At 46.4% G+C, this 18,788-nt stretch overlaps 1 protein-coding gene across 5 annotated transcripts in view; it reads right to left on the bottom strand.

Annotated features, from left to right (window-relative positions):
- The window catches only part of LOC147029151 (uncharacterized), a 157,796-nt gene that overhangs the window by 24,828 nt on the left and 114,180 nt on the right, over positions 1 to 18,788 (bottom strand). For all 5 annotated transcript variants that reach the window (XM_085876246.1, XM_085876245.1, XM_085876244.1 and 2 more), the window contains 2 exons: positions 14,919 to 15,112; positions 14,645 to 14,798 (listed from right to left, as the gene is read on the bottom strand). In XM_085876246.1, coding sequence (XP_085732372.1) covers positions 14,645 to 14,798; positions 14,919 to 15,112 — 348 coding nt within the window. The remainder of the gene's footprint in view (positions 1 to 14,644; positions 14,799 to 14,918; positions 15,113 to 18,788) is intronic.

Here is an 18,788-nt window from a genome sequence, read left to right on the forward strand (position 1 = left end):
TTACCTTTGTGCTGTTCATGACGGCCATCGGTGTTTGCAGCAGCTTACAATCTCCTCTCACATAGATTATAGAAAGGTGAATAATTAGCGTTTGGAGTTTATAAATACGTTATCATTGCATCGATGTCATCATTTAAAAACGAAGAAACGAGCACCTGTCAATGGTGATATATAGTTTCGGAACAGTGCGATTGTTTTAACAACATAAAAAGCTTCACGAAAAACAAATTTGTGTTTTAATGTCGACGAAGAACAACGATTTATTTGTGGAATTCTTCAATTCAAAGGTAATTTACTTGCTAGAAGGTAAACGTGCAAACATTGATTCAGTTTGAAAGCCGATTTCCTTGAATCCCGATTTTGCACGATCCTGTTATTTTCGCGATGACATTTTCTGGACCTCAACGATCGCATTATAACAGGGCCACACTGTCGTTTATTATCATTATGAGGTATTATGCACTGTACAGTGTACATAATTGCATGTGCTATTTTTATACGAGGCGACATCACTCGGCGATAGGAATTTTTCAGTTACATTTTTTTTTTCTTTTTCAGAGCTGGCAGATCTGTCGTATATGCGATCCGTCGTTGCCCGGAATGTCGTGAAGCGACGCATGACTGTATAAACATATATATATACATATATATATATATATATATATATATATATATATGTACATGTAAACAAACAAATCTATAAATGTACATATAAATAAATAAATAAATAAATAAATAAATGTATAAATATATATAAATCTCCAGATAAATATATGTATTTGGATATATATATATATATATATATATATATATATATATATATATATATATATATATATATGGATGTAAATAAATATATATGTGTGTATATATTAATAAATATATAAAAAATTAAAAATAAAACAAATAAAAACAATAAATATGTAAATATACATATGCACTCTGCAGTCATGCACCGCTTTACGAGGTTCCGGTCAACGACGGATCGCATATACGACGATGGTCCGATAAGATTATAATGGAGCTGAAAAAGTCCGATCACTGAGTGATGTCATAGCCGTCGTCGCGCTGCCAGTCGTATAAAAGTACAGGATAGCACATACAATTATGTACAGTACATAATACTTCATAATGATAATAAACGACAGTGTGGCCCCGTTATAATGCGATCAATGAGGTCCATAAAATGTTATCGCGAAAAAAGCAGGGTCGTGCTAAATCGGGATTCAAGGAAATCGGCTTTCAAACTGAACCAATGTTTGCACGTTTACCTTCCAGCAAGTACATTGCCTTTGAATTTAAGAATTCTGCAAATAAATCGTTGTTGCTGCAGTCAAGATTAAAACAAAAATTTATTTTTAGTGAAGCTTTTTAAGTTGTAAAACAATTGCACTGTTCTGAAAATATATCGCAGAATTGACAGGTGCTTGTTTATTCATTCGTAAATTATAACATCGATGCAATGATTACGTATTTATAAAATCCAAACGCTATTTATTCACCTTTCAATAATTGATGCGAGAGGAGATTGTAAGCAGCCGCTAACAACACCCATGGCTGTCATGAACAGCACAAAGGTAAAACGAACGCCTCTTCCATCTCTCTTGGATGTGTGTTACAATTGCCGACAGTATTCAGTACAGTAACATGCTGTACAGGTTTGTAGCCGAGGAGCAATAGGCTACACCATCTAGCCTCGGTGTGTCGTAGGCCATACAATCTAGCCCAGGTATGGAGTGGGCTATACCATCGATCCTCGGTGTGTGGTAGGCAATACCATCGAGCCACGGTGTGTCATAGGCCATACCATCTAGCCACGGTGTGTAGTAGGCCATACCATCTAGCCACGGTGTGTAGTTGGCCATACCATCGAGCCACGGTGTGTAGTAGGCTATACCATCTAGGTTTGTGCAAGTACACTATGATGTTCGTACAATGACGACATCGCTTAACGACGCACTTCTCAGAACGTATCCCCGTCGTAAAGTGGCGCATGACTGTATATATATATATATATATATATATATATATATATATATATATATATATATATATATATATATATATATATATATATATATATATATATATATATATATATATTGTAGGAAGGTCCGAGCCCGCCTTCCAAGTGGCCAGCACCACCGCACTCCCTCCACCAACCTCCACTGAACGGCAAAGGCTGGCCAGCTTCATCTGCTGGCTGCGTTGCTGCAAGGCAAAGGCCGGCCCACTTCATCGGCAGCTGTTGTTTTGCTGCAAGGCCTGTGCCGGCTGGATCGTCTGCAGCTGCTGTGCTGCAAGGCCTGTGCCGGCCGGATCGTCTGCAGCTGTTTTCTTCAAGGCCTGTGCCGGCCAGTTCATCTGTCGGCTGTGTTTGCCTGCAACGGCCTTCTTCTGCGGGCTGTGTTTGCCTGCTGCCTTTGCCATGCCATGCCCACTGCCCACGTTCACCAGCCCCGTTCAATTTTGCTTTGCCCCCCCCCCCCCTGTTCATTTCCATGTGCGCCAGGATCCGCAAGGCAACAGTTTGCAAGCTGCGAGAACTGCCCTGTTGGCAGCTACAACACGGGCCTGCAGTGGCGGCCCGTGCACCGTGTTTGCGTCCATCCAGTCATCCATCCATTCGTTGTGTTCATTGCGTGTGCCACTTGAGCTGGCACGGAGACTGCATTTGTGCAGCCCATGCACCGTTGTGGTTCACTGCGTTCAGTTCAAAAGGGAAGGCCTTGGACTGCGTGTGAGCAGCCAGCCACGTTCCCTGTCACCTGCATTGTTTTGAGTCAGAGACTGCATGCGAGCAGCCTGGCTCCCTGCTAACTGCTTTTCTTTTGCAGAGTTCAGTGATCCTGGGCCATGGTTTAGTGTAAAATTTGTACGTTAAGGTAAGATGTACTGTAAATATGAGTGCGCCCCCGGCATGTCTGTCTAGCGCCGGCAATTTTATTTAAGTCGTCCGTGTGAGTGAGTTTGTTTAGGTAGTTACTCAGCCCTCAGGTTATTTATTTTGGGGACACGAATACCATGAATGTCGCACTCAGGGATCCGTAGGTAAAATGTACTAGGGGAAAACTACACATGCTGGCACACGAAAATTTGACGACTCGGGACGAGTCTGTAAAAAGGGGAGGGGGTAGTGTTGTGGTTGACCAAATTCGCAAACCACCATTCAGGTCCCTTAGGTGAGATATCTCGGTAAGTATATGTGTAGTTAGGCCCAAACCCGTTGTCTAGAGGGAATAAATGTCATTCATGAGGGCTGCGACCCTTTTAGATAGCCGTTTTTCTTTTCCTATCTTTATTTTGGACCAACTGCCATTATTACCACCACCAACCACGTCTCAACAGCCATCACAACAACAACCACCAACCACAACGCCGCTTCACCACGACCGCCACGACCTTTACCGTCACAACTCACCACCATCGCATCACCGTCATCTCGCGCCACTCGTGGGCACCGATGCTGGACTCGTGTGGAGCGCGCACCGAGCAGCGTGTTTAAAAGCATCGCGGACTTTCCGCAGAAAAACGGATCAAAAACGACTCACGCCCACTTTTGTTCCGTCCAATCGGTGAACGAGGGGCGATTTGGCCCCGCCTCCAGGGCGTTGGAGGGTGGTCGCTATATGCAAATTCATGGATCAAAAAGCATTCACGCCCACTTTTCCTCGGGCCAATGGGGAGCCAGCAAGAGAGGTGAAAGGTCGGAGGCAGAGGGTCAAAGATGAAGGAGCGAGGCCACGGGGGATATAAGGGGCCGCGTTCGTCAGTCGTGGCAGTTCAGTTCGCAGGAGGAAGAGTGGAGTTGGAAGTGGAGAAGAGAGCAGTTCAGTGCAGTTGGGAGTTTGCGGAGTCGGAGTGAAGAGGACGGAGCTGTGGAGAGGCGGCGGCGGCGAAGGCGGACGAGGGGGTGCTCGCGTCGGATTCGGGGAACTGCGGAGAGAAAGGCCGGCGGCGCGACCGAGGTCGTGGTGGGGACGCTCGTCGCGGGACCCGCGATTTTGTGAAATCCTCCTTTCCCCGAGCATCAGCAACCCCCTCCTGTTTCCCCCCGCGCTGAGATAGTGCGACAAAAGGGGGCCCCCTTCCCACCCCCTACCAGCCACTGTCCGCGAGGCCTGCGGAGTTGAGGCACCACCGCCGCTCCGCGTCTCATCATCAAACGGGTCGGCCCGACACGGTCTCGGCCCCAGGCCCGCCTACCCCCTCATCCTGGAGGGTGGTTCTCTTTTCTTTTGCTTTGGGAATATGTGTTGTCGGCGCCGTCTGTGAAGTAAAATTGTATAAGTGTTGCCGAGTGCCCGGTAGTCGGATAGATCTGCATTGTCGCATTTGCTTTTTGTCTTCTTCTTTTCCATGTGCTTTTGGTGGAATTGTATATGTGTGCTTTCCGTTCATCGTGAAATAAATGTGCTTATTATTGAACTGTTTTCCCGCTTCGCTTCGTCATTTCTTTCATTGAATCCTCATCTTGCTTCACGTAAAGGGTTGGTCGTGGGTTAAGACGCCCGATAATTAATCGAACCGTCGAGGTCGACGAATAACACCGCTCGGTTATCCCGATAGTACGGAACGGGTCGCTTCAGTGGCCCGTGTCCGAAGTCGACCTGCGGCGAGGTGCGATCGCCCGGTCTACCCTCCGTGTGGGTACTTAGGTAGGTCGAATTTGGCGAGCAACCCTATCCCATGCGGGGGCCGATTGGCTCGATCGCGGTGAGACCGAAAGGTCCACCCGTGACTGGTTCCCGGCGTTAGTCCGAGAGGGTCACGACTGGATTGTCCGTCCGGTGGGCGACGTGCCGCGATTCGAGTTACGTGGCCGTCAGCACGCCGGCGGGCGCGAATCCGCAACACTGGTGTCAGGTCGTGCGATATAAACCCATCGCCCTCCTCACGGCACTGGTAACGGAGAACGGGAAAACGGGCTCTCCTGTCTCCGGCTAAATTCACGGGAATCGGTCCAGGGGTGAGAGGAGCGACCCCCGATTCCCTCCAAATTACGAGCGAGCTAAATTAACCCTTTAAGAGAAGCAAGATGGCGTCTCAAGGCGAGCGGGAGCCGGGGGTATTAGGTATGTGTCGTCATGTAGGATCCATGGCCCAGGTCGGTTCTTTTTATAATTATAACCCCACCACTAACTGTGGTCAGTGGGAGCGGCTTGAGCACGAACTTTGCCGGCAAACGGAGTCGCACAATGGCAGCGCGATCGCACCTCAGTGCAGCACGGAGCGGGCTGATATTAATGGCACAGCACGAGGCGTGAGCTCCCAGTCACCGGTTCAAGGCACGTGGTCACGGCATGTGCCATGGCAGGCGTGGCAGGATGACTATGCGAGCATTGGCAGGCTTCAGGCACAATTGGGGGTTGTCTTGGAAAAGGTGAAGCGTTATGAAGAATATATCGAGGAGGTGCAACGTGGAGTGGACGAGTCACAACGGCACGCAGACGCGCTTCAGAAAAATTACGTGTACGGGGGGACACAGCGATTGGACGATTTACTGGAACGAATTCGGTGGCAAAAACATGACTTGGCCAATAGAGTCGACAAATTACGTGGGAAAAAGAATTTGGTAGTGTTTTATACCCGTCAGTTGGAATATGCGAAGAGCAAACTGAACAAAAGAATAGAGGAACAGCAGATTGGTATCTCCCAGGAAAGGAAACAATGGGAGGAAGAATGGAAAACCGAGCTCGAAAAGAAACAAAAGGAGCACGACTTGGAAGTAAAACAATTAATGGAAAAATTATTGGAGCAAGCAAGGCGGTTCAAAGAACTGGAGGAGAGAGTGAGGGAAATACAGTTGGAGGAGAAAAAATGTGAACACGATGGGGAGTTGGAACAATTGAAGGAAGAGATAAGAACAGGCAATCAGGAAAGAGAAAGCCTAGAATGGAAGATAAAAAGAGGAGAGAGACAGCTCGAGGAAAGGGCGGAGGAATTGCTGGAAAAGTCAGAACAGTTCGAAGAACTGCAGGGAGAATTGAGGGAGGAAGGAGAAAGGAAAACAAAGCTCGAAAAGGAACAACGCGAACAAGATGGGGAATTGGAACTACTGAAGCGAGAGGTAAGGGCAAGCCAGTTTAAAAGAGAAATCCTGGAAGGGGAGATTAGAATGGGAAAGGAATGGCAGAAAAAACTAAATGAATACAGTAAAAAAGGGACGAATTGAGGAGGGAAGCGGTGGAAAGAAGAGATGAAATGAGTGAAGAAGCACGCAAATTGAGAAAGGAATTGGAAACAAAAACTTCTGAGATACTGAAACACGAAAACAAAGAAAGAGGATTACAAGACGAACTGAGGATGTTAAAAGAGGAAAGGAAGAAAACAGAGAATGAAACGTTAAGGAACCACACTGAGCAGATTGAACAATTCGAAGCCAAAGCAAAGTCGGAGTGTGCGGAGATGAGAAAGGAATTGGAAAAGAAAGCTTCTGAGTTACAGAAACACCAGAACAAAGAGAGGGAATTACAAAACGAGTTGAGGATGGTGAGAGAAGAAAGAACGACAACAGAGAATGAAACGTTAAGAAACCACACAGTACAGATCGAACAGCTGGAAGCGAAGGCCAGATTAAAGAATGAGGAACAAGAAAGAGTTCTGAAAGAACAAGGAATGAGACAGGAGAAGGAAATCAGCCAACTGAAGGAACCCACGAGATTGCAGAATGAGATGCAAGAAAGAGTAATGATGGAAGAACGAATCAGACAGGAGAAGGAAGTCAGCCAACTGAAAGAAATAACGAGATTGCAGAATGAGGAACAAGAAAGGGTACTGAAAGAACAAGGAATGAGACAGGAGAAGGAAATCAGCCAACTGAAGGAAACCACGAGATTGCAGAATGAGATGCAAAAAAGAGTAATGAAGGAAGAACAAATCAGACAGGAGAAGGAAGTCAGCCAACTGAAAGAAATAACGAGATTGCAGAATGAGGAACAAGAGAGACAGTGGAATAAAAAACTGAAAGTGTATGAATTTGAAACTGAACGACAAAAGGAAAAAAATAGGTTGGAATACGAGGAGAAGTTGAAGGAGCAAGGAATGAAGCAGGAAGGAGAAATCAGGAGATTGAAGGACACAAGGAGATTGGAGAGGGAAGAACGAGAGGAACAATGGAATAGAAAACAAAAAGAACATGAATCTGAGGTTGACCAATTGAAAGAAAAGCTGAGGCTGGAGTACGAGGAGATAGACAAAGAACAGCGAATGAAACACAAAATGGAGATGAACCAAATGAAGAAAACCATGAAACTGGATAAGGAAAGACAGGAGAGGAAACGAGGAAGAGTAATTAGACAGCAGCAAATGAAACACAAAAAGGAGATTAACCAAATGAAGAAAACCATGAAACTGGAGCAGGAAGGACAGGAGAGGAAACGAGGAAGAGTAGTGAGAGAACAGCGAATGAAACACAGGAAGGAAATGAGCCAATTGAAAGAAACAATGAGATTGGAAAACAAAGAGCAGGAGGCACAGTGGGAGAGAAAACAACAACGATATGAGTGTGAAATTGAACAACTAAAACGGAGAGCGAAACTGGAGTCAACGGAGATTGAGGAGCTCCGGAGGGAGAACGAACAGCTAATGGGGCTCAGAGAGAAAGAACGACTCAGATGGGAAGGAAAAAGGAACCAGGAAGAGACAGAAATAAGGAACAAGGAGAGAAAATGTATAGAGACACGGGAGACAAGAGACGAGGTGAAAGGAATTGCGAGGGAGAGAAGAGAACAATTAAGACGGAAAGCAAGGATGAGGTACGCAGAGATCGTGAAAGAGCAAGGAGTGAAAAACAGGGAAGGACGGGAGCGACTGAAGGAGAAAGCAAGGTTGACCTACATAAAGATAAGGGAAAGACGCCAGAAAGAAGCAGAGACCAATAGACAAGAGGAGACGACAGAAAGAATAAAATGTATAGAGACACGGGAGATAGAGGGTGAATTGGACAAGGTTAGTGACGCACACACACACACACAGAGGTAGTGGAGGACCATGAGGGGGAGCTGGCTGACTGGGTGGAGGCCCAGTGCGAGCAGCGGGATAGCCTCCTCCAGGAACGAGGGGAGCGAGTATGCCCCCTTGAGGCGAGTCACGACCAGGTGAGTTCGGTCGTGCTTTGCGAGTTCGAGGGGAGGAGTGCTGCGAACGGGTGCACGGAGAGCTTGGGGGGTATAGAGGCCCCGGAGACCCTTGTGGGGACACGAATCCCCAGTGTGGTTGTCCCTGTGTGTGTGGTGCAAGGCGTGAGTGCGTCCCCGTGTGTGGAAGCGACCCCGTGTGTGAGTGGTGTGGTGGCGATGGTGCCAGAGTACGTGCTTCCCAGCACGCAGTGTGTGGATGAGGCACCGTGTGTGGAAGAGGCCGTGTGTGTGGATGGAACGGCCAGTGTGGATGAGGCACCGCGGTTGAGTGCCCCCGCGTGTATGAGTGAGGGACGGTGTGTGGATGAGGCACCGCGGATGAGTGCCCCCGCGTGTGTGAGTAGTATGGTTTGTGTGAGTAGTGAGGCACGCGTGAGTGAACGGCCGAGTGCAAGGGAGACCGTGTGTGTGAGAGAGCGGTATGAAAGGGAGATGTCGGTGGGCATGCGGGAGCACGCAGCCGCGTCTCCCGGGGTGAATGTGATGGAATGGAGTGTGAGCGTCGTGACACGCAGGTGTGCGTGGGTGGAATGGAGGCGACGACGGAGACATGTGAGGAAAGAAAGCCGAGTAGCGGCTGTAGCTGTTTCGGGGACCGTGCCGGGTTCACCCAGCAGTGAGCACGAGGTCCGTGCTGTGCAACGCACGAGACCGCCACGTGCTCGCTTGCGAGAGTGAAGTCCCGGTCCGGAAACGCCAGCGGTGGATTTGCCGATCCCACGGACGGACAAAGTTTAGGCAGGATTATGGATTTGGACCGGACGGGTTCTCCACGCGATCGTGTGTGTTAAGCTCCAAGGGGCAAAGCACATGTGTTCGCGTGGGGAACCCCTCGAGACGTGGGGCTTGTGTTTTTTTTATGCGCACGGTGACGTCATGGCTGCACGTGGGGTTGGAATCCGGCAGGAGGGGAATCCCTGCCGGATGGTACTGTCCAAGGAGGGACGAGGAACACGTGCAGCTGCATGACGTCACGGCCAGGTGCAAAGTGCGCGAGCTCTGAGTTGCCGCGCTGGTGCTGCGCAGGTAAAAAAAAAAAAAAAAAAAAGCAAGCCTCACTTTCGGGTGCACAGGATTCCTGGGCAAGGGGTGGAAGATCCCCTTGACCTGGGCACAGGATGGAAACTAGTTAGGGGGAAGGGTTAGCTTAGTTAGACCGACTTCATGGGGCAGGGGTAAGTCCTCATGGAGTCCGTGGAATGGATTAGTTGGAGGGATTGTCGCCAGATTTAGGTGGGGAAATTGATTAAAGAGATTAGGAGACAGTGACAGACTTGTGAATGTGTAGAGGGGACGTAGTTTAGCGAAGTAGTGTTAAAAGGAACGTGCTGTAGTTTAAGGGACGACGTGGGAGCACGAGTTAGTTAGTGGAGGTAGTTAGAAGGATGGCAGAATTCAGCGGTGAGTGTGTTGAAGAGTTGGTGAGTGAAGTGGAAGCATGTGCTTGGTGAGTGAGTGAGGCCAGCGGGTCTGTGTGAGTGGAGCGAATGGGGACTGCATGGTGCGATGAGTGATTGGGGGGAGGAGTGACTCCCGCCCAAGGGACCCCGGGGTCAGAGTAAAGTGAGTTCGCTGGGTTAGTAAAATTGAAAAATGGAGGTCGTTTTGTTGTTGGTGGGAGTGTAGGCTCAAAACCCGTTTGGAGGGGTGCAGGAGCCCTGTTGACGGGCTGGGAGCGTGGCTGCGAAAAGTGAGCATCGCTGAGTGGGTACCCCGGGCACCAGGCTAGTCGGCCGTGGTAGGCCAAGGGCCCATGGGGGGCCGGGATAGCGTAGTGGGCACGGGTGCGCCTGCTTGGTGCGGGGGCCCGGGGCGCCATTAGCCGCGTGGGCAGTGTTGTGGGCACGGGTGACCCTCGGAAAGGGGCCTGGGAAGCCAGCCTGCCACGTGTGCGTTTCAGGGGAGGTGCCAGGGGGGGCACTCCCCGGTGTTAGGGAGCTGGTAGGCTCGGAGGCAGTGTAGTGGCCGGGGGTGCCATCGTCGGAGAATCGGCAGAGGGTCGTGCCTGCCAAAGGGGGCCACGTGTCCCAGCCATGAGACCGTGTGAGGGCACGGAGAGAAAATTGGGGGGCGAGGCCCGAAATTGTGAGGACACCAACACAGGCGACGGGAATCTGGGTTGTTAGAACCAATAGTTTAAGCGAGAGGCGCTTGTTGAAAGCCCCAGGGTAGTTTAACAGTTAAATGGTTAGGGTAGATTAGGAGATGTACCCCTCCGCACCATCCATCCCCTCGCTGTCGTTGTGGGCCGCTGGACCCACTTTGGTTATAGATCGCCGAACTCTGGGGAGGCCATTCTGAGGCTTCGTTGGGCCTCGACACAGGACGTTAGCTCTCCCTTATTCCCCTCCGGGAAGGGAACGTAGGGGTTGGGAGTAGGCTAGGTGACAGGATAGGTTAGCCGAACAAGGACGATAAAGGGGGTTAGGGGACGATTTATAGTGGGGAAGTAAAAATAAAAACAACAAAAAAAAAGTTGGGGCTAAATTGGGGTTTGACAAATTAAGGGAGTGGGTATGTACAGTGACAGGCAAAGGCGATAGGTGGGAGGGAGACAGGTAGGGAGGTCCGAGCCCGCCTTCCAAGTGGCCAGCACCACCGCACTCCCTCCACTGAACGGCAAAGGCTGGCCAGCTTCATCTGCTGGCTGCGTTGCTGCAAGGCAAAGGCCGGCCCACTTCATCGGCAGCTGTTGTTTTGCTGCAAGGCCTGTGCCGGCTGGATCGTCTGCAGCTGCTGTGCTGCAAGGCCTGTGCCGGCCGGATCGTCTGCAGCTGTTTTCTTCAAGGCCTGTGCCGGCCAGTTCATCTGCCGGCTGTGTTTGCCTGCAACGGCCTTCTTCTGCGGGCTGTGTTTGCCTGCTGCCTTTGCCATGCCATGCCCACTGCCCACGTTCACCAGCCCCGTTCAATTTTGCTTTGCCCCCCCTGTTCATTTCCATGTGCGCCAGGATCCGCAAGGCAACAGTTTGCAAGCTGCGAGAACTGCCCTGTTGGCAGCTACAACACGGGCCTGCAGTGGCGGCCCGTGCACCGTGTTTGCGTCCATCCAGTCATCCATCCATTCGTTGTGTTCATTGCGTGTGCCACTTGAGCTGGCACGGAGACTGCATTTGTGCAGCCCATGCACCGTTGTGGTTCACTGCGTTCAGTTCAAAAGGGAAGGCCTTGGACTGCGTGTGAGCAGCCAGCCACGTTCCCTGTCACCTGCATTGTTTTGAGTCAGAGACTGCATGCGAGCAGCCTGGCTCCCTGCTAACTGCTTTTCTTTTGTAGAGTTCAGTGATCCTGGGCCATGGTTTAGTGTAAAATTTGTAAGTTAAGGTAAGATGTACTGTAAATATGAGTGTGCCCCCGGCATGTCTGTCTAGCGCCGGCAATTTTATTTAAGTCGTCCGTGTGAGTGAGTTTGTTTAGGTAGTTACTCAGCCCTCAGGTTATTTATTTTGGGGACACGAATACCATGAATGTCGCACTCAGGGATCCGTAGGTAAAATGTACTAGGGGAAAACTACACATGCTGGCACACGAAAATTTGACGACTCGGGACGAGTCTGTAAAAAGGGGAGGGGGTAGTGTTGTGGTTGACCAAATTCGCAAACCACCATTCAGGTCCCTTAGGTGAGATATCTCGGTAAGTATATGTGTAGTTAGGCCCAAACCCGTTGTCTAGAGGGAATAAATGTCATTCATGAGGGCTGCGACCCTTTTAGATAGCCGTTTTTCTTTTCCTATCTTTATTTTGGACCAACCGCCATTATTACCACCACCAACCACGTCTCAACAGCCATCACAACAACAACCACCAACCACAACGCCGCTTCACCACGACCGCCACGACCTTTACCGTCACAACTCACCACCATCGCATCACCGTCATCTCGCGCCACTCGTGGGCACCGATGCTGGACTCGTGTGGAGCGCGCACCGAGCAGCGTGTTTAAAAGCATCGCGGACTTTCCGCAGAAAAACTGATCAAAAACGACTCACGCCCACTTTTGTTCCGTCCAATCGGTGAGCGAGGGGCGATTTGGCCCCGCCTCCAGGGCGTTGGAGGGCGGTCGCTATATGCAAATTCATGGATCAAAAAGCATTCACGCCCACTTTTCCTCGGGCCAATGGGGAGCCAGCAAGAGAGGTGAAAGGTCGGAGGCAGAGGGTCAAAGATGAAGGAGCGAGGCCACGGGGGATATAAGGGGCCGCGTTCGTCAGTCGTGGCAGTTCAGTTCGCAGGAGGAAGAGTGGAGTTGGAAGTGGAGAAGAGAGCAGTTCAGTGCAGTTGGGAGTTCGCGGAGTCGGAGTGAAGAGGACGGAGCTGTGGAGAGGCGGCGGCGGCGAAGGCGGACGAGGGGGTGCTCGCGTCGGATTCGGGGAACTGCGGAGAGAAAGGCCGGCGGCGCGACCGAGGTCGTGGTGGGGACGCTCGTCGCGGGACCCGCGATTTTGTGAAATCCTCCTTTCCCCGAGCATCAGCAACCCCCTCCTGTTTCCCCCCGCGCTGAGATAGTGCGACAAAAGGGGGCCCCCTTCCCACCCCCTACCAGCCACTGTCCGCGAGGCCCGCGGAGTTGAGGCACCACCGCCGCTCCGCGTCTCATCATCAAACGGGTAGGCCCGACACGCTCTCGGCCCCAGGCCCGCCTACCCCCTCATCCTGGAGGGTGGTTCTCTTTTCTTTTGCTTTGGGAATATGTGTTGTCGGCGCCGTCTGTGAAGTAAAATTGTATAAGTGTTGCCGAGTGCCCGGTAGTCGGATAGATCTGCATTGTCGCATTTGCTTTTTGTCTTCTTCTTTTCCATGAGCTTTTGGTGGAATTGTATATGTGTGCTTTCTGTTCATCGCGAAATAAATGTGCTTATTATTGAACTGTTTTCCCGCTTCGCTTCGTCATTTCTTTCATTGAATCCTCATCTTGCTTCACGTAAAGGGTTGGTCGTGGGTTAAGACGCCCGATAATTAATCGAACCGTCGAGGTCGACGAATAACACCGCTCGGTTATCCCGATAGTACGGAACGGGTCGCTTAAGTGGCCCGTGTCCGAAGTCGACCTGCGGCGAGGTGCGATCGCCCGGTCTACCCTCCGTGTGGGTACTTAGGTCGGTCGAATTTGGCGAGCAACCCTATCCCATGCGGGGGCCGATTGGCTCGATCGCGGTGAGACCGAAAGGTCCACCCGTGACTGGTTCCCGGCGTTAGTCCGAGAGGGTCACGACTGGATTGTCCGTCCGGTGGGCGACGTGCCGCGATTCGAGTCACGTGGCCGATCGCACGCCGGCGGGCGTGAATTCGCAAAACATGTATGTATGTATGTATGTATGTATGTATGTATGTATGTATGTATATATATACATATATATATATATATACATATATATATATATACATACACATATGTGTATATGTGTATATGTGTATATATATATATATATATATATATATATATATATATATATATATATATATATATATATATGTGTATATATATATATATATATATATATATATATATATATATATATATATATATATATATATATATATATATATATATATATATATATATATATATATATATATATATGTGTATATATATATATATATATATATATATATATATATATATATATATATATATATGTATATATATATATATATATATATATATATATATATATATATATATATATATGTGTATATATATATATGTATATATATATATATATATATATATATATATATATATATATATATATATATATATATATATATATATATATATATATATATATATGTATATATATATATATAATATGTACTATATATATGTATATGTACATATATGCCTGGTGTTGGCGCAGTGGTTCGGGCAGCGGCTTGGGATCCAAGAGGTCCTGAGTTCAAGCCCCGTTGGGCCACTGAATTAATACACCAGGGGGTTGACTCAGCCTGTCATCCTTCCGAGGTCGGCGAAATGAGTACCAGTATACTGGGCCGGTGTATACCCCGGTTAAAATAGGTGTACCTTATCCCTGTGTCGTAAGAGGCGACCAGGGTTGCGTCAGGAAGGGCATCTGGCGTAAAACATGTGCCAAATCACTATGCGGATCATACGGATGATCCGCTGTGGCGACCCCTAACGGGAGCAGCAGAAAGAAGAAGAAATATATATATATATATATATATATATATATATATATATATATATAAATATATATATATATATATATATATATATATATATATATATATATATATATATATATATATATATATATATATTCGCCTCCAATTGGTTGCATCCATTTGAGGTGCTCAAAGGTCGATTTTCTCATTTGATGTTTTTTGAAGTTAATGCTTTGAGTGCTATCATACTCTCAAGAATAAATGAACGATAAGTTGCTTTTCAGCACAATGAATAGGTTTACTTGTCTTTCGATGTTATTTGTCCTTCGAACTATGAATCAATTGAAGCTTCTGTAAAATGATCCGTTACCAGTTCTGACCTGGAATGCTTGCAGGGTATGGAAAACGGGGCTCAACTTCATGCGGGCGACGAGCGTCCATGAGGAAATTATTGAAGAATGCGACCTCCTTTTTCACCTCTTCAATCTTCACTGTATGCTTATTGAAAATGTGTTTTCGAACAAATTCTGCCGTCTGAGAATAAGACAAGTTTCGCAATGACAGGGTGTCAGCAAAAATGCAAATTCAGAGTAAGAAAGAGAAGAAAAATGAAGTCCATCTTCATCCCAGGTTTCATGATAAAAATACGATCACCTTGAATTTTTTGCCACTAAGCGGACACAGCCAGGTGTCCTTGCCAGCCTCCTGTGTGTTGGCCGAGACAAACTTCTCCACTTCTTCTTCTGGATCCCGTTTGCCCAGGCGCTTGCCTTCATCCTCAGCAATCGTTTCATATTCCATCAGCAAAAGCCTCAGCTTACTCTGAAAGACCCTTTTGCATTCTGCCACTGTGGGGGGGGGGGGGAAAATGGAAGTTTTAAGTTGAAACACCCCAAAAAACATCAGTACTCGATTTAGAAAATAGGCTTTTGCTCAAACTCGGACACCTCCCCTTTTTGGGGATGGTATCTCGGCTTTTTTGGAGTATAAAATGGTATGGTATCTACAAAATAGGCTTTTTTGCTCAAAATCCCTTCCCGGGATACCTCCACAACCAAACGGCATGTTAACTCTACATTGTTGGGAAATAGGCAAATCAGTGGGCAACATGGATTGTGCTCACATTACAGGACCTAAAAGGCAGGCGATAACCAAACTGGGTAATCAAAGCAGATTCCAATCGCCTTCAAAACGATAGAGTAGGCAGAATATAATGGGGAATCTGGAGCAGAGCTTTAAGGTTTATCATCGTGGCACGATGTGAGCTACAAGAAAATGTTGGAAGATTTAATATGGTTCAAAGGTTCAAAATTAGAATAGCCCTTGTTAAATCATACGAGCACGAAACTGTGGTGTGAAAAAACAAATGTTCAAAAAGGTAAATGCTCCAAAACTTTCGGAAAAAAAAAATTACAGTTCATCGACCACCTTACCCAATGCAGTCTTGAAAATAAACAAACAAACAAACAAAAAAAGACATGTGTAGGATTAGGGAGTGGAAAATTTTATTGGTTGAGAAGATGTAACATGCTAAAATTTGTTCAAGTATATAATTAATTTTACATAAAATAAGGGATTTTAAGGTTCTACGAAAAAATAAAAAAAAGTTTTTTTTTCAGAAGTTTACTGCCATTGATGCATCTTTTAAACTGCCTTATTTAACACGTTACATTAGTTATTCGTGTGTTGTTTTTTGTGTCCTTTATGATGTCGTTAAAACAGGAAGTTTACTGTTTGGAATGATTTTTAATTTTGTTTGACAGACAGGCAGAGAGAGTTAAAAAAACAACAAAAAATTTCAAAATAATAATAAAATTTCCCCCGTGTGGGGGTGACGGTCATCTCTATAATACCACAAGCTCTCAATGTTCAGTTCAGGTAACCGCGGAACAGTCCAAACTCACCGTTTAGATTGAAATAGTTAATAGAGATACACGAGGATAATACTACTAATGACATAATTAATAAATATGTATTGTTAATTTAGTACCCAGATTAACACATCAGAATCACCAGTAAGTGCAATACGTGGTTTTCTGGTCCGTCCACTCTCTGGGGACATTTCACTTCCGGTTGTAGAAAAAACGAAAAAAATAGGCTTAGCTCTCGGAGATTATGATAATCCTGGAGATTATTCTTCACTGATTATAATGCAACTTTCAGAATGAAAATTGGCCAAGTATTTCTCGAGATATTGAGGTTTTAAAAATCGTTACAGCGAGCAAATTCATTAATTATTAATTCCACAGAAGTTTCGTGACACTGCACAAAGTAACATGTCAGGTATGAAAAAAAAATTTTGTGTGCCAGATTCATTAATTACCTTCGCAAACTTCGTTTGACGAAGGTATTGTGTTGACCCCTGTGTATTTATTTATTGGTAAATATGTGTGCGGACAACATTGCGCAAAAACTGCTGGACCGATTTGCATGAAATTTTCAGAGATGATGTGCAGTTACTCAAGGACGCGAGGTGAAGCTTTTGAGAGCAATCAGATTAAAGGTCAAGGTCACAAAAAGGTTAGAATCGTTTTTTTGTCATAATGCGGTCAATTTTTATCCGAACGAGATAAAACCAACACCAAAATGTTCATTACTCAATTCTACATTCTTGGCTATGCCAGATGAAAGTGTGGCGTAATTACCCTAGGTAGCGGTTGGGGGTCAAAGGTCAAGGGGGTCACCAAAATGGAGTTTTTGATTGGAAAGCGTTGTGGACAACATTACACAAAAACCACTTCGCAGATTGTCATGAAATTTTGTGGATGTGGATGCCAGTCCTCATGAGAGGACAAATCGATTAGATTTTGGGAGCGATCGGATCAAAGGTTAAGGTCAAGGTCACAAAAAGGTCAAAATCGTTTTTGCACGATTAAATTGTCAATTTTGTTTTGATTTACAGCAAATTAACTCCAAAATGTTCAAAATTAAATTCCCCATCCTCTAATATGACACATGGTATAGTACTTTTGTCACCCAACGCAGCGGTTGGGGGTCAAAGGTCAAGGGGGTCACAAATTCACATTTATATCGGAAAGCGTTGTGGACAACTTAACGCAAAAAAACAAAATGCAGAGAGGCTTTAATTGTTTTGGATTTGTTTGGCATCGTGAAAGGACAAATCCATTAGATTTTGGGAGCGATCGGATCAAAGGTCAAGGTCACAAAAAGGTCAACATCGTTTGTTCATGATGAAAACGGTTAATATGTTTCCGATTTACATCAAATTGTTCAGTGTTCAATTCCCCATCTTCTGAAATGACACAAGGTATAGTACTATTGTCACCCGAGATAGCGGTTGTGGGTCAAAAGTCATGGGGGTCACGAAATGCATATTTGTATTGAGATGCGTTGTGGACAACTTAATACAAAGGTAACTAGAATATATCTGTCTCTAAACTGTGTGTCTGTTGATGCAACAAGGGCCATAAGGGCCCTACCAAACTTAGTTACAAAGTAAAATACAACAAATTTTCATGAAGGAGACTTGGTATAGTTTGATATGCACATCGCTTCGCTCATGGTTTAGTAAAAGGAGTTTTACTTTCTTGTTTAATTAGACGCCAATTAAAATAACGTTCTTGTCCTCGCTCGGATTTGAAAACATGATCTACTTGATCCAGGTCGTGTTTGCGTGGTCAGTGACATTCGACCGAATCCGACCCTACATGCTACAGAGTTCGGCACTCGGGACAACGAATCACCTAAAATTGTCATAATCGTAATAGTTCTAATAACAAAATCCTTTCACAAAATCTGGATCATGGAATTTAAATTTGCGAAATTCCCGAGCAGATTTAGTGGAATTTTAGTTCCTCATTTCACTCTCATGCCATGTTCAAACTACTGGCTGCGGAGAAGGTATGCGCTCTACGAGTGCCCGTTCTAGTTATTAATTCATTAGTTATGGAATGTACTCATTGATATATTAATCAGAAAGCCCGAAGCATGTGGCATAATTTATCACTTATCCCCTCATCCGGGATCTGTGGCCTCGCCCCACAGCCTGCAGCCCTATGTCCGCCGGTGATTATGTGAGATATCGGCACAATCGAGAGGAGCCTGCAAATTATCCCTGCTGATGCAATCGTTCGGCCAGAATATTCGTTGTCAAGATGTTGCGTGATTAAATCACCAAGACAGTCACTCGAATTTATACCGTCGACATACTTCTTAACAATCACCTTCACCCCAGAAACCACAGTCAATCTGAACCACGCTGGCCACTGCTCAGACGCCATGACCAGAGGACTGCGCAGTTGTACTGCACAGTTTGGTTAAAGATGACTCGGCATTTTGGTGTGCGCGCACGAAATTATATTTTGAAAATAAATGCCGATGTTTACATTTTGGGTTTTGAAACTTTTGCACCTTCGGCGGAAAATGTATCTATCTATAATTCCAGCAATCTCTCTGTGTGTGTGTCTGTCTGTCTGTCTGCGACTGCCGTTTCTCGACGACTGCCAGTCCGATCTGATTGAAACTTACCAGGAATATTGCCGGGGCCCCGCAGATGTGCCTTTT

Source organism: Eptatretus burgeri, chromosome 4, assembly GCF_056783735.1.
Source record: "Eptatretus burgeri isolate ZD-2024b chromosome 4, Ebu_testis_v1, whole genome shotgun sequence".
NCBI classification, from domain to species: Eukaryota; Metazoa; Chordata; class Myxini; order Myxiniformes; family Myxinidae; genus Eptatretus; species Eptatretus burgeri.